The 15,234-nt window shown below is 39.2% G+C and overlaps 1 protein-coding gene across 1 annotated transcript in view; it reads right to left on the bottom strand.

Annotated features, from left to right (window-relative positions):
• Positions 1–15,234, bottom strand: part of LOC114651175 (von Willebrand factor A domain-containing protein 3B-like) — a 257,875-nt gene that overhangs the window by 219,064 nt on the left and 23,577 nt on the right. Inside the window, exon 5 of the mRNA XM_028801128.2 lies at positions 834–1,084. Within this exon, the coding sequence (XP_028656961.1) occupies positions 834–1,084 (251 nt within the window). The remainder of the gene's footprint in view (positions 1–833; positions 1,085–15,234) is intronic.

Raw genomic sequence — 15,234 nt, forward strand, 5'->3', positions numbered from 1 at the left:
ACAAACTATTGAGTCATGCAGTAGAAACAGAAACCATAACAAAATTTAAAAGTATCTTGAAGACAATATGGGAGCAACTTAACTATTACCAAACAAGACTAGAGGTCTTAATGATTTTCTCCCTAATTTGGCCAACATTGTATGTTCTTACAAAATGGTCATTCTTCCAGGTTAGCCTAGAAAATTACATCTTTAGAGAAAACAAGATTATGTCTTCATTAAAAATAATTCATTTTCTATTTTTTATTCCTGAATTTATTATTGTTGCAATAGGTACCAGCCTTTAAATATGAAAAGTAACTAATGAGCGCTCCCAATAAACCTAACAGGATGCCTTTGGACAGTGGGAGGACATTAGAATCCCTGTATGAATATGAGAACAACATAAGTCTCCACATACAAAGCAACCAGGAGAGAACCTGCATAACACCGTGAGGTGGCATGGCTACCTACTACACCACTTTATAAAATATGCAAATAAAAGCAAACATAAGAATGCATCATTAAAATAAATAAAATGGTTGCTTCTTTACTGAAGCTCAATATGGAGAAGTCTCTAAAGATTACACAAAACAGTTACTGTTAAGATAACCTTCTGTTTAGTCTTACTTTCCTTCTTTAAATTGCCACATTTATTTTGTCATAGAAGTAAAGTTTTTTAGTATTTTGTGCACTACAATAAAATCACATTTTTTACAAATAAAAATAATAACATTTTTAAGTTATATTTATGAATTCACTCTAAACATTACATGCATAGTAACATTTGTCTTAGTACTTTAAGGCTGTTTTGTTATGACATAAGTAAAATGTAATAGCCATAGCTTTCTTACCAAATAAGATTAAATCTGGCAATCTGTGACACCTGTTCTTTAAGTACATTACATACAACATTGCAACACAATTTATAGTGAGAGTGGGAAGTGATTCCAAAATCCAGTGCAATAGTAATGGAACGCTCCTGGATGACTCCAAAGATCTGGCGGCTACCACTAGTCAGCCATTCTAGGCGTTTTTCGTATAGCTGAATTTTTTTGGAAAGTAGGTCCACAATTTGATGAAGTTGTTCTCTGGTGGCTATTATCTGTAAAGATGAAAAAGACCACATGCATAAGCAGATAAATATCATTTCACACAGTCCTGCAACCCACACTTGTTCTTAAATTGTGAACACTTTGTTACAAAGCAAACAACCAAAAAGCACAAGATAAGAATAATTCAGATAAAGTAAAGGCAGCAGCTATCCTGAAGACAAATTAAATACAGAAAATGCTCCAGTTCTTTTAGTTGGCAGAAGCGATGGATTCAAAGCCAAGAAAAATATGGATTTCTTTAGAATTGCCATGAATATAAACTGAAAAAATGTGGGGGAAGCACGAGTGAATGGATCTGAGGAATAAAAACCCTAAGCTTAATATTCTCATTTGGAATTAAGAGAAGGTTCACTTACAAGCTAAAGTCCAAGGGAAATAAAAGTAAATGCAGGTCAGCTGGACTATGGGTGAGTTTCTGTATAATATGTGTTAGGAGAAATACACACGTTCTTTGGAAAGCTTTCTCACAACTTTCTGTAATGCTTGAGAGAAGCATTAAGATGAACAAAGCAGTGTAGGCTGGAGCAATGATATAAAAGGGTCTAATGTGGAGCAACATACAACAATGAACAAAGTACAGTTAAATTAACTAAAAATTACATGAGTAATACAAATTGTAAGATCATTCCAAGAAAGACAACGCACACAAATAAACCCACTTAATTCACTTGAAGGACTGAGCCTGTCACAGCAGTAAGGGAATAACAAACACTGGATGGGTTGCTAGTCGCACATACAGTAATTATTGAAATGAAACTGTAATTGATTAATCTAAATTGGCATTGTGTCAGTTATTGTGAGTATCTCCTGCAATATCTTGGTACTCTGTCCAGGAATGGTTACTGATGTGCTTTTTAGTACTGGTGGGATAGGCAAGGGGTCTTCAACCCTTTTTCCCCTGAGAGCTACTTTTACAAAATGAAAATGACAGAGAGCTACTCATGTTTTCTAACGTTTATTCTCATATCTTATTTCCACCCAAACAAACTGAATAAGCTTGTTTTGCCTGAACATTTACAAAATGTTGGTGTCCACAACACATTTTCCATGAAAACACCACAAAAAATATTTAGTTCACCTTCAAGTGCATTTTGTATGTCTGTATGCATTTTCTAGTGTATCTCACACTATAGAATTACAACATGAATGCTGTCAAAACAAAACAATGCAATTACAAATACACAGATAAGACTTATTTATTTTTCATTTTGTTACATGTCACAGTTTCACTTCACAAGAGTATTCACATGTCCAGTTGCATATGTGATGTGCTTTTTAGTTAGTCAGATGACTGGCACTTCATGGAGTCAACAAGAGAGGTGTATGGTGGAGTGTAGCCACTTAGGTTCACTCTCATTTCAATGTTCATCTGTCAGTCTTGTTCTGAACTTTGATTTCACGATATTCACGTCAGAAAAGGCGGACTCACAGAGGTATGTAGACCCAAACAAAGCAGACATTTTCAGAGCTGCTTGGTGAAGATACTTATGGTTAATTTGGCTCTACTAAGCTCCAGAAATGCTGAGAATGCTGTTGAGACTTTAACTGCACATTATTTTGAAGGTTTGCTAATAAATCTATATATATAAAATCCCTGTGTGCGTCCAGGTGTCCGTGTGTGGGTGTCTTCTGGTGAAGTGCGCATGCCCAGAGCACGGTGCGATGCGCGATATTACTGTTAGAGAAAGTTAGAGGCGTTTTATGGAAATACAAACCAGTATTACTGCGAGAGGAAATTAAAGGTACACAATACAGTGATGCATATTACAGCCACATACAAGCCAGTATTACTGTCAGAGGAGATTAAAGGCATATTACCGACGCGCACGCCTGTATTACCGCCAGAGAAAATTAAAGGTATATTACGGACGTACAAGCCAGCGGACGTACAAGACGGTATCCTTCAATAAGGGCGCACACAAAAAGGCGAGCCTCAAAAGGGTGACCTCAATTGGGCGCAGCGAATAAAGGCGCGCGTAAATAAAGATCTGCACCTTTGTTGCTCTTCACATATTCCAGAGCCATTTGAACTAAATTATCTACGAACGCCTTTATTCGCCGCGTTCAATTGAGGTCACCCTTTTGAAGCTTGCCTTTTTGTGCGCGCCCTTATTGAATAGAGCCATACAAGACAGTATTACTGTCACAGAAAATTAAAGACACACAATACACGGCGGCAGCCCACGAAGAACGGTCAGCTCAGCAAGTAAACATCAACAAAAGAAAGGCTGGAAGAAAGAAAAATACGACCAACAAAAAGAATGAGGTCAAAGTCCCTTGCCATTTAATATAGACTGTTCCTACTAATGTTTATGCACTACTGTTCTAGCGCCCGTTATTGTAATGGGCTAAATGACTAGTAATATATAAAATCTAATGTCTGTCTGCTTTTCACGAGACAACTACTTAATGGATTTAGATTGTTTTTTTTTCTATAATTTGCTTAAACGTTCCAGTTGTTTTTGCGACTTCTCTCATTTCACTATGTATCATAGTTCGCTTGCAGTACTGATGTTTTTTGGGCGAATCCGAGATCCACGCAACAGGTCGGGGGGAGGGGCCTTCCTCACTCACTCGCCAGCTTTGCAGCGTGTTCCTTAACTCTTCTTATCTATCAAACGTGAGAACAATTGAATTCAACTTTGTTTGATATTTAAAATAAAGTGGTACTTAGGTCTTAATGAGTTTGAGTTCGGATATTCTCTTAAGTGTATGCCACATTGAAAAGATAGATTGCAGTTCAGATTGTTGATCGTGATTTTGTGTTAAAAGGATTGTGATATAATTTTTTGGAATGATCGCCCACCCCTAATTTGACTAATCAAGTTTTCAAAGTTATGTAGGATTCATTAACCCTTTGGCGAGCTACTTGGAAAGGGGTTGCGAGCTACCGGTAGCTCGCGAGCTACGTGTTGGAGACCCTGCTCCATACCAATGTCAAATTGTATAAAGTGGGTACAGAAATCGGATAGGTCAATGGCAATCACTGCTAATTCACAGCTCCTGGAGACTAGATTCAGGTCCCTGGCCCAGGTATTGTCTGAGCGTACTTTAAATATTTTCCTTATGACTGTGTGAAGTTTTCTCAAGGAAATCTGGTTTTCTCTCCCACAACCCAAAGACATTTATTTCTATTTGATTTGTAAATACAAAGTGGCCCAGTGCAAGTAAGTGTAAGTGTATGCATGTGTGCGCTGTGACGGGCGGCCACGGCCATTACCTGGCCAGGATAGCAATGTAATGGAAGGACCAAGCCAGGCCAAACAAGGAAGAAAGTAAAGAAAGGGTGCTATGTTGTATTGGGCTTGGTAAATGTGACACTGTGGGGAATGAGACAAACGTGTCCCCCACAGCAATCAACGTGTCTTGTGTGCTGAATTAGGAGTCTGTGTCTGGTGTGTCCGGGGTTTGGGGAGCTGTACGTCCACTGCTGTCCGTAGCATATATATCAAAGGGAATCTTGTCTAGAGTTGGTTTCTGTCTTGTTTGATGCTGTAACGATAGGCTCTACCTCCCATGACCCTAAACTGGAAAAAAAACATGTACAGAAAATGAATGGATGGATTGTTTTCAGTATTTGGGTTGTGAAATTCTGCGGTCTGAACACTATCTGTATGTAACTTGTACATTAAAGTCTGGTTTCCCCTCAAGTTGCAATGATGTGCAAGTTAGATTTATTGGACTTTTTAAATGTATGGTTGTGGATATGTGTGAGTAAGTATACCCTTTAAGGGGCTAATGCTATGTTCAGGGTAGTTTCCTACCTTTTGCACAATGCTTCCAAGATATTACCCAGCCCCTGCAATAATTTGGAATAAGGAGGTTTAAAAAATAAATTAACACATTAATAAATTAATAAAACTATTTACCTATGCTCTGCAATATGATTTAGGGACATAACTGGATATGTGGTGTGTGTGATTATTCATAAAAATAGCAAAATCATTACACCTATTATTTAAGGTAACACAAAATTAGTAGTTTTACTCTTCATACTAACACATTATAAAAGACTAGTTACTTCAAGGGCGGCACGGTGGCGCAGTGGGTAGCGCTGCTGCCTCGCAGTTGGGAGATCTGGGGACCTGGGTTCGCTTCCCGGGTCCTCCCTGCGTGGAGTTTGCATGTTCTCCCCGTGTCTGCGTGGGTTTCCTCCGGGCGCTCCAGTTTCCTCCCACAGTCCAAAGACATGCAGGTTAGGTGGATTGGCGATTCTAAATTGGCCCTAGTGTGTGCTTGGTGTGTGGGTGTGTTTGTGTGTGTCCTGCGGTGGGTTGGCACCCTGCCCAGGATTGTTTCCTGCCTTGTGCCCTGTGTTGGCTGGGATTGGCTCCAGCAGACCCCCGTGACCCTGTGTTCGGATTCAGCGGGTTGGAAAATGGATGGATGGATGGATAGTTACTTCAAAATAATCAATTTAATACAAATTAGCACAACCAAATGTTAAATGATACACAGTACAGTAAAATAAACTAACTCACATATTCTTTATCCATTCACTACAAGAAATACATTGATTTTCAGGATTTAGGGCTTTAGGAATCTAGAGCTGTGTTGTAGCAATGTTAACCATGCATCACCAGGCACCCACCTTAAAATGTACCAATGTCTAAAAATGACAACAAAGTTCATAGCACACCATCGTCAAGTTTAATTATTTTAATTATATTTAAATTTTCTACCTATACATAGAGTATTAAGGCTGCTATAAGGAGTAGAAGGAATTATTTCATTTTTGTAAGGCTTTCAGTGGCACACAGCACTGTCTGGCAAGAGGCCAGAGACAGACAAGCACAGCTTGCTGTCAAACACTTGACCTAAACTTAAAATCCACACGTGGATTTGGCCTGCCTGAATCTGGATGAAGTCCAGACACCATTCTGAACAGGTCATCACAGAAGTGGGCATACAAATTTCCAATCACAGGCTAAGCAAACTGACACCTAGCTTACCCTGGAAATAAGATCCTCGCTCAATGGCAAAGAGTGCAAACGCTATTTACAAATTTTTTCCATAGGTGGATTTGCCAACTTCTAATCTTAACACTTTTCATGGATTCTTCTTTCACAAATTTTGTAGAGGGTGGCATGAAACAGAGTGGTGTCACTAAAAATAATCTTGGCCAGATCTGCCATCCACTTTGCGAAAGCAAAACAAATATATGTTTAGTATATAATTCAATAAATATTTGTTTAGAATTACTAAGTCACAAATGTTATGCAAATACCCAGGACAACTGAAGATATTTATAATCATAATATTAAAGGGCTCCGCAACACATTTTCAGCAAGCAATTTTAAAACACCAAACTGTGTGCACAGCAGAAAACACAGAGAGTCAGGAAACCTCAAATTAGACTGCAGGCATCCATTCTGCCGAGGTGACATACCTCGGTAATGGCAAAACTGTAACTTGATTCTAGACAAGCTCATAATTTATCACACTACAGCTAAACAATAATTTTCAGATCTACACTCATGTATAATAAAACATTTTGGACTAAGCTAGGATTTAAATATAATACTAATGTAAATAAACATATATAACAAGGAATAATGCAGTGTGAAAAGAGACTAAGCAATTCTAGGTTTCCTTTCACAGAGTGCAAAAAATGTTCTAAGGCTAATCAACGCCTAGGCTTTAACTGCACCACAACAAATGCACCCTCTACTTACAGACAGAGAGGGAAGGAGGGAGACATACTGTAAATGTATTAACGTCAATGTCAAGGTTAAGGTGAAGTTTACCATCCCTTGTATGGGAAATTCAATTGAGCATGTGCATAACAACCTAATAAAATAGACAGTAAAACAAATTTTGAAAAACAAAATACTGTATGCCGTATGGTTCTCACTAGCACAAGAGATTCATGCAGAAGAAAAATTCAGCATTAGTCTGAAATTATTAAGTGTAAAAATTATATTAGGTTATTTTCATCTTCTTTATATTAATTAATGACAGAAGACCTAAAATGTTTAATGAACAGTTTAGAGAGGTTAAACAGCAAGAAATCATTCTAGTTTTTATGTATTGTGGCCTCTAGTGGTGTACCAGCACCCCAAATCTCCCGATTCAATTAAAGTGCTTTTAATTTAAACAATATCTTCAGCACCGCTCAGCAATATAGCACAACTCTTTTTCTTCCTTTTCTTTTTCTCCACCTCCCCTCTCTCCTCCACACCTGACTCCAACTCTTCCCAAGTCAAGTGGAGGGCTCTCTTTTAACACCAGAAATGGGAGTACTTGTTGCCTGTTACCTCCGGGAAGCACATCAGTATCCGAGAGCTCCCCTGGCATCCTCCACAAAACCCATGATGCCCTGCTGGCAGCTATACTAAGGCTTCCCAGACAAGATGATGCCATCCAGTGTACACGGGGACATTCTGTCCATAGCAGACAGTTGACCACTGTGTGGACTTTCTAGGTTCCATCCTGGATACTGCTCAGTGGTCCTTCCACCTCTGCTTCCTAGCATGGAAAGGAGATATCACTCCCTCCCTGGCCTGCTGTTATCAATGCCTCCTGGCCATGTAAGGGAGCAGTGACCACACCATCTAGGACACCAGTTTGTCCATCACAGTATGTTATTTTTCCTTTTGAATTTTGAAATATACAGTATGTACATTATATGGTATGAAACCCATACCTAGGCATTTTCTTTGTGGACTTCACAGGCATGTTTTCTAAATATCTGCAAAGGTTGTTCTATTGATTCTCTGGTTTCCCTCCTGTATTTCTAAGACATGGGGATGAGGTTAACTGGTCTAATGTGAGTGTGTGTGTACATGTACCATGGGTTGTCTTGTCCAAGATTGAATCCTTCCTTGAATCCAATGACACCAGGAGAATATCAGGAAAATTTACTCCATTACAGCTTGATACATTATTATGCGCATCATCCTTCTTTTAAATTATAGTGACAAAAGATGAAACATTTGGAGCTCTAGAATCATTTTTATCTCCATGCACTTTATTTTGTTACATGGCAGCTCCAAATGATATACACCCTCTTGACAGCAGATAACAATTTCACGCCCACTTTATCCACATCAGCCAAGGACCTTTTCTGTTAGCTTCCAGTGCAAGCCCCAAGAACCAAAATAGGAAGTCAGCCCATTGCATTGCCCACATACATACAGTACATACATACACATAACTAATTTAAATTTCATTATTAACCATAAAATATATGTCTTTGGAGGAACTCCACGGTACTTGTTGAATATGCAAACCCCAGACAGACAACAACCAAGTGCAGGGCCTGAACCTAAGACATGCCATGAGACAGCAGTGCAAACAATTTCACAACTCTAATAACAGATGTTTTTGGAAATTACTACAAATTAAAACTAATGTTTTAGGGCAGCATTTACAATGTGTTTCTCCTCAGCTATAAATCACACTTTCATTGAGCAGTCAGCCATTGCCTACTCACTGTCCTTGCACAGTAGAACACGTAATTAATGAGCATTGGCACTTCATTCAGGAAATCACCTAACCTAAGATAACTTCACATTAGAAACAACACATGTGCATTTCAGTTAAGAAAAAATGTTTTTTTAGCATTTTTTTTTATTTTACATCCAGACTGATTGCTTCTTCTTAATTTTAAACCTTACACTGAATGAAATTACCCTTATCAATGCGCTGCACATTGAGGCATTCTAAATGGTTATTGACAAACTCAAAAAGTTGTAAATTGTGCTAAACAAATTTTAGAGGCAGTTTTAGGATTAAAGTTACTTGTTCCATGCTAAATTGTGGGGAGTTATTGAACACAACAAACTGATACCATGTTTAGAATTTTAAATATACTCTTTCATTTAAATGTCTCACTACCCTTGCTTATGTTGCACAAGTTGTTGGCTATTATCAGACATGCATCTAGTTGTTAAAACCACAGTGGTGATATCTGTTACACTCAGGCTTTCTAAATAAAGGGTTCTACCTCTTTTTCAGCACCCATAATTAACCGCCCTTTTAAACTGGGGCCATTTTCTGGAAACATAGAGGACAGGGTAGTGACACAGAAGAACAAGGAAATATAGTTAAAATAGAAAAACCGATGACCATATTTTACAAAAAGAGACAATGCTGTAGTGAAAAATGTATAGAAGCAGAATGGAAACAGGCTGCAATTGTTAGACAAAATGTGGTGAATGAATACAGTACAATTAAAAAAAAAATACAGCAGCAAATAAAAAATAGGCTTTATGTGTCTACCTGAAAAAATTGCCATTCACATGGGATTGAGGTGCAAATGTAAAAAAAAATTCTCATGGTGAGCATGGCCAGAGGTAGATAACATAAGGAGCATCCCAGTGAGAAGCTACAAATGGGTGGGAATCTGTATATTGATGGCATGACTAATTGTATGGCAGTGGGCATGTTCTATGGTATATCTTCTAGGAGAAGGTAAGCAGGAGGAAAAAAATTAAAACTGATCACTACTGCTTATATCTCATAAGAGATGGCATGGTAAAAAGCCTTCAATCAATCACTAAGCTACAAGAAACTGGCATTGTCATTAAGGACAGCATATAGTCAAACAGTACAGAATTGGATCAACAGTCATTGTGAAATGACCATGGAGACTTCGATGAACTTTAATAACCTTTTAATAGCAAACTGCAACACATTACAACATATGCACTCGACTGTGAACCAAAAGCGGCATAACAATATGTGCTTCCCTTTTTATACTTGCCCCACCTTCAGTGCATCCTTTAATCCCTTCCCCAAAGTTGCCGTAAAACACTTGGTGAATACACTTTGTTCCTTTTAATTACTATATATGAGATCTACACCTTCTTTTTTTTATTTAACTCCTTAACACTAGTGAACCGTTAACATCAAAGTCAATACCTGTTTCTCCCATCCCTCCCCATGAAAAAAAAAATTAAATAGGACAAATCCATCGTATTCCAACATATGGATTCACTTCCATTGGTATTTTATGTTCAGGCCATCCTCTCCTAATAAGTTTCAGTTGCTGTTGACTTTCTAATTTCATCCAGTTTGTTTAGAGATGCAGGAAATCCTTCCACGACAATACCAACACAGCATTTCACATCGCTGTGCGTATCGGTCTCATGGCACACTTTAGCGAGGGGACCGCATGATAAAGCATCCATAATGATTAAAGTTTTCCTGGGCGCGTATTCAGCTACTGGGATAAATTTCATAAGTCTCATGAGAAGACGTTGACAATGTAGTGGTACATAGTCCAGACTGCGTTTGTTAATGAGCGGCACTAGTGGCTTGTAGTCAGTTATAAGCTTGAACTGACTCAGTCCTTTAAGATACCTAGCAAACTTCTCACACGCCCACACTCCTGCAAAAGTCTCTTTTTCAATCTGAGCATAACACGTTTCAACCTCAGTAAAGCGTCTTGAGCAATATGTCACAGGTCTCCATTGTTGCTCATGAAACTGAAGTAATTCGCCCCCCAGTTCATAGCTGCTAGCGTCAGTGGACACGGCTGTAGGCATATTCACATCGTAAAATTTAAGCACTGGCACGGTAGTCAGGAGCTGCTTTATGTGTTCAAAAGCTATTTGTTGTGAGTAATTCCAAACGCAGCTGTTTTTCTCTTTCAGAAGTTCATACATGGGCTGCCCCACTGTCGAAAGGTTGGGAATGAATCTCCTGAGATAGTTCACCATACCCAGAATTCTTTTCAACTCCTGTACGTCTCTTGGTGGTGGTAATTGTAGACTAGCTTCCATTTTATCGGGATCCTGCCTGATCCCCAATTGGTCAATGATATGTCCCAGAAACCTCAACTGGCTCTGCTTAATTGTACATTTTTCTTGGTTCAGTCCCACCATTTTTATGCGCTCCATTACCTTGACCAAACAACTTTTGTGTTCCTCCTCTGTGGACCCATAAACAAGAATATCACCTTCCAATCCCTAAAGGGTTTCTGTTATCTTTCTCTGGAAGATTTCGGGTCCATTCGTTATACCGAAGGGTAGTCGCTTGAAGTTAAACCGGCCAAAGGGCGTAATAAACATAGTGAGCTTAATGCTATAGGAGTGGAACGGTATTTGGAAGAACTCACTGGCAGGGTCCAGTGAAGAAAAAACAGTAGCCGCACTCAGCTTTACAGTTATCTCATCTGGAGTGGGCAGAATGTACTGCTCTGTTTTCACAGCTTCATTCAGCCTCTTAAAGTCAATGCAAATGCGGGCCTTACCTGTGTTCTTTTTCATCACAGGCACCATTGGGGCACACCAGTCTGTTGGGTGCGTTACTCATTCAATATTGCCGTTCCTTTCCATTCTCTGGAGCTCTTCCTTTACTTTCTGTAGCATAGGAAGTGGTACACGCCGTGCTGCATGTACTGTGTATGGCTGTGCATTGTCTTTCAGCTGAATTCTCACGGGTTTAGTCTTTAATATACCATGCTCACCGTATGCCAGCTGGCATTCTCCACTGCTCACTGCTTCACCCACTCTCCTAACCAGATCCATAGTAACCAATAACTGTCTGCCAATGAGATTGGTTACTGTGCGTCCATGGATTATGTATGTGGTTAGTGGATGAGTTTTACCTTTGTAGGTTGCCGTACTCTGGATTCGTCCTATGCATCTCAGCTCTCCGCCTGGGCTATCCAGTGGTATTTCTGAAGGCTCTAATGGACTTTTGGGAATGAGTGAGTGATGTGTCTCTTCCCGGATGACATTCACATTAGCACCTGTGTCGCTCTTGAATTCAGCTGGCATGGAGCCCACCAACAACTTGACGGACCACTGCTCTGCTGACCTGTCTGCCCTACTCACCGCCCCTAGGTATGTTGGCATTTGCCGGATATTTTCTTCTCTACTCGCACCGAAGTCACAATGCTCCGACAGTTCATACAAAGCTCTGATAAAAGCCTCAACTTTCTCTCCGGACTTCTGCAGGCATTGGTGAAAGCATGTGCTTTCATGTATCACATTCCTTCTTGGCACAAAATAGTCGTTGAACTTTCTCAACACACTGTCAAAGTTATTTTGGTGCACCTCTTCCGCAAAAACAAAGGATTTATAAATGTTTTCCGCCTTGCTCCCCATTGCGTAAATTAGGCTGCTCACCTGGGGCCTCATGTATAAACGGTGCGTACGCACAGAAATGTTGCGTATGAACGTTTCCACACTCAAATCCCGATGTATAAAACCTAAACTTGGCGTAAAGCCACACACATTTCCACGGTACCTCATACCCTGGCGTACGCAAGTTCTCCGCTTGGTTCTGCAGACTGGCGGCACCCAGCATCAAAACAGTGCTACTGTTCCTGTGCGGTTACCCTTTCTTTCTTACATCCACATTCCTGACGCAGATTTATAAATACACTGAAACTAACTGCATATTGTTTATTAGTGTAATGCATCCGATTGTAATTAACCTGTAACAATATAATGGTCCAGGGAATAGCCATAGTATTCCAAATACCATAACTGCTTTAGCGTTGTTACTCTCACTGCATCTTCTTTTTCTTCTTGCAGCTGCTTCCATTAAGGGTTGCCACAGCGGATCAACTTTTTCCATATTATTCTCATTGCACCCACTCGGAGTATTTACAGTATATCCCTGTATCTGAGTTTGGAATCACAGCAGTAGCTGAACGGGAGAGAGAATTATCGGGATACAGCATCAAGCACACGCTGCCTCAGCCATGGCAAAACGCTTCAGAGCCTTTCCTTTTTTTTTTTTTTTTTTTTTATTAATTTTTATTGTAATCATTCCATACAAATAGATCAATTTATAGCCAAACAAAATTAAAGACAAATCAAACCCTACCCCTGAGAAGGAGAGCTTAGCCAAAGGAGAATTGCTTAGGGCTTTTTAATAAGGCAACAATAAACAAAAGAAAGGGAGAAATAAATATATATGTAAATAAGAAATGGAGAAGGGAATTAAATGCGGTAATAGTTATTTCTCTTATTCTAAGATAATATTGATTAGATCCTGCCAGGTTTTGAAAAAAATTTGTACAGATCCTCTAACTGAGAATTTGATTTTTTCCAATTTCAAATAATATAAAACATCGGTTGCCCACTGACTTAACAGAGGAGAGTTAGGATTCTTCCAATTTAACAGAATAAGTCTGCGTGCCAAAAGTGTAGTGAATGCAATCACCGTTTGCTTGTCCTTCTCCACTTCATGTCTGTCTGGAAGAACACCGAACACAGCTGTTAATGGGTTAGGAGGAATTGTGATACCAAGGCTGTCTGAAAGGCACTTAAAAATTTTGGTCCAAAATGATGTTAGTTGGTGCAGGCCCAGAACTTCAGAGCCTTTCCTGTACGGACCTCGTGGTTCAGAAACAGTTTCATCCCAAGAACTTTAAACACACTCAATCAGTCCATCAAGTGCTCCTTGTAGAACTGTTTGTACTTATAAGTACAATTACCTCACTGTAAACTTGCACAACAGTTATAATATTGCACAACCTGCACTACTTTATAAAGCGTGTATTTACATATGATAACGGAATCATTTTTAAGATGAAATGCAGCAAAATATGTTTATTATATTATACAGATAAAACTTTAACTTCATTTAAATAATCTATATTGTTAATAATCAAACATGTGAGGACACGGTGCCACAGCACTAGCTAGTTCACAGATTATTCTATACCTCATGCTTTATTCTTGCTGGGCTGGCGCGACACTGGTAGGATACATAGATAGAATAATTAAACATGTACTACGAAGATATTTCAATGTTCCTTAAACGTTTTGAAGAATCGTCGTTCTAAGCTTACAGATGGCTTAACGGCTATTACAGAATTGATTGTGTGGCGATTGGGTATTTGGAGAAAAAAAAGTAAGGACAAGAATTGGAGGTTAGTATGTTTAAAAGAGACAGTACTGCTGCGATAAATTATTTCATTGAAGGTCACGCATGGCGCAGCAAGCATCTTGCATGAGACATGAACAAGCACTGTGCCACTGTTGTCCCATGTTTAATAACATGCTTTCATTCCTATCATCATGAAAAAGATATCCCGTATACATCTCATTATTTTAATTATTCAGAGAGCTGTAATATCACGAATGTAATGGATTCTGTGTCCTGTCAGAGAAAGAGAAAGCCCGTTTAAGAAGCAGGTAGTGATTCACACACATAGAGCACATAGAAGATCAAATACAGAACCAAGCATTTAACGTGCTACTTTAGTTACGATGGGATTTGAGAAACTAGTAAATTAAATGATTTTAAGATGAAGTTTATGATGTTCTACTTTAATGGCAAAATAAACTACGTGATTAAAGTGGACTTTTCGAGATTAAAGTTGACATTTCGTGCTTTTTTCCCACTGTGTGCCTATTTTTTTTTTGTCTGTACCCTAATAAGCTTTCATATGACACTCAGACGGTGGGCTACAACTCACCTTTTCACGGCGACTTTGATATGCAACTTCTTTTTTATTTCGGGCATTGTGCAACTTTGTGAACTTGAGCTTTCGAGTTTCTCCGACACTCTGTCACTCGATCAGCTTCCTTTTGTTGATTATACCACTGTTTAAACCAACAAATAAGTACGTTTTTCTTTGCCTCCACTTGGTATTCGCTGAAATTCTTATATTTTCCCCCGTGCTTTTCCCATTGTCTTTTCACAGAAGGCTGAGCTTAAGGGCTATTTATATTGATTTACATATTCAAAGAGGCGTAATTCTGGGAGGAGTTGGGGCGGGACAGCAGGCGCGTGCACGTGTGTAACTTTTCACAGTGATCGGGATTTATGTAGCGGAAGAACATGGACGTTTGCGTACACACAGATTCCTGCATCTGGATTTTTCTGTGCATATGCACATTCCCGCTTTTGTGCTTGCGCCATGTTATAGTGTGAGTTCTACACACGGCGTTATACATGAGGCACCTGGACTTTATCATCTTCCTTGCTTAGCTTAGTGGCGGTCCTAAATCTTGCAAAACACTGTTTCCAATCCGGCCACTCCCCTGGCTTGTCGAAGGAGAAGTTAGTTGGAGGATTAAACTTTGCCATAACTCTCTTTCTTCACTTCTGACACCATGTGAAATGACCGTGGAGACTTCGATGAACTTCAATAACCTTTTAATAGCAAACTGCAACACATTACAACGCTTGCACTCGACTGTGAACCAAAAGCAGCAATCACTTTCCTGAA

This window comes from Erpetoichthys calabaricus, chromosome 4 (assembly GCF_900747795.2).
Source record: "Erpetoichthys calabaricus chromosome 4, fErpCal1.3, whole genome shotgun sequence".
NCBI lineage: Eukaryota > Metazoa > Chordata > Cladistia > Polypteriformes > Polypteridae > Erpetoichthys > Erpetoichthys calabaricus.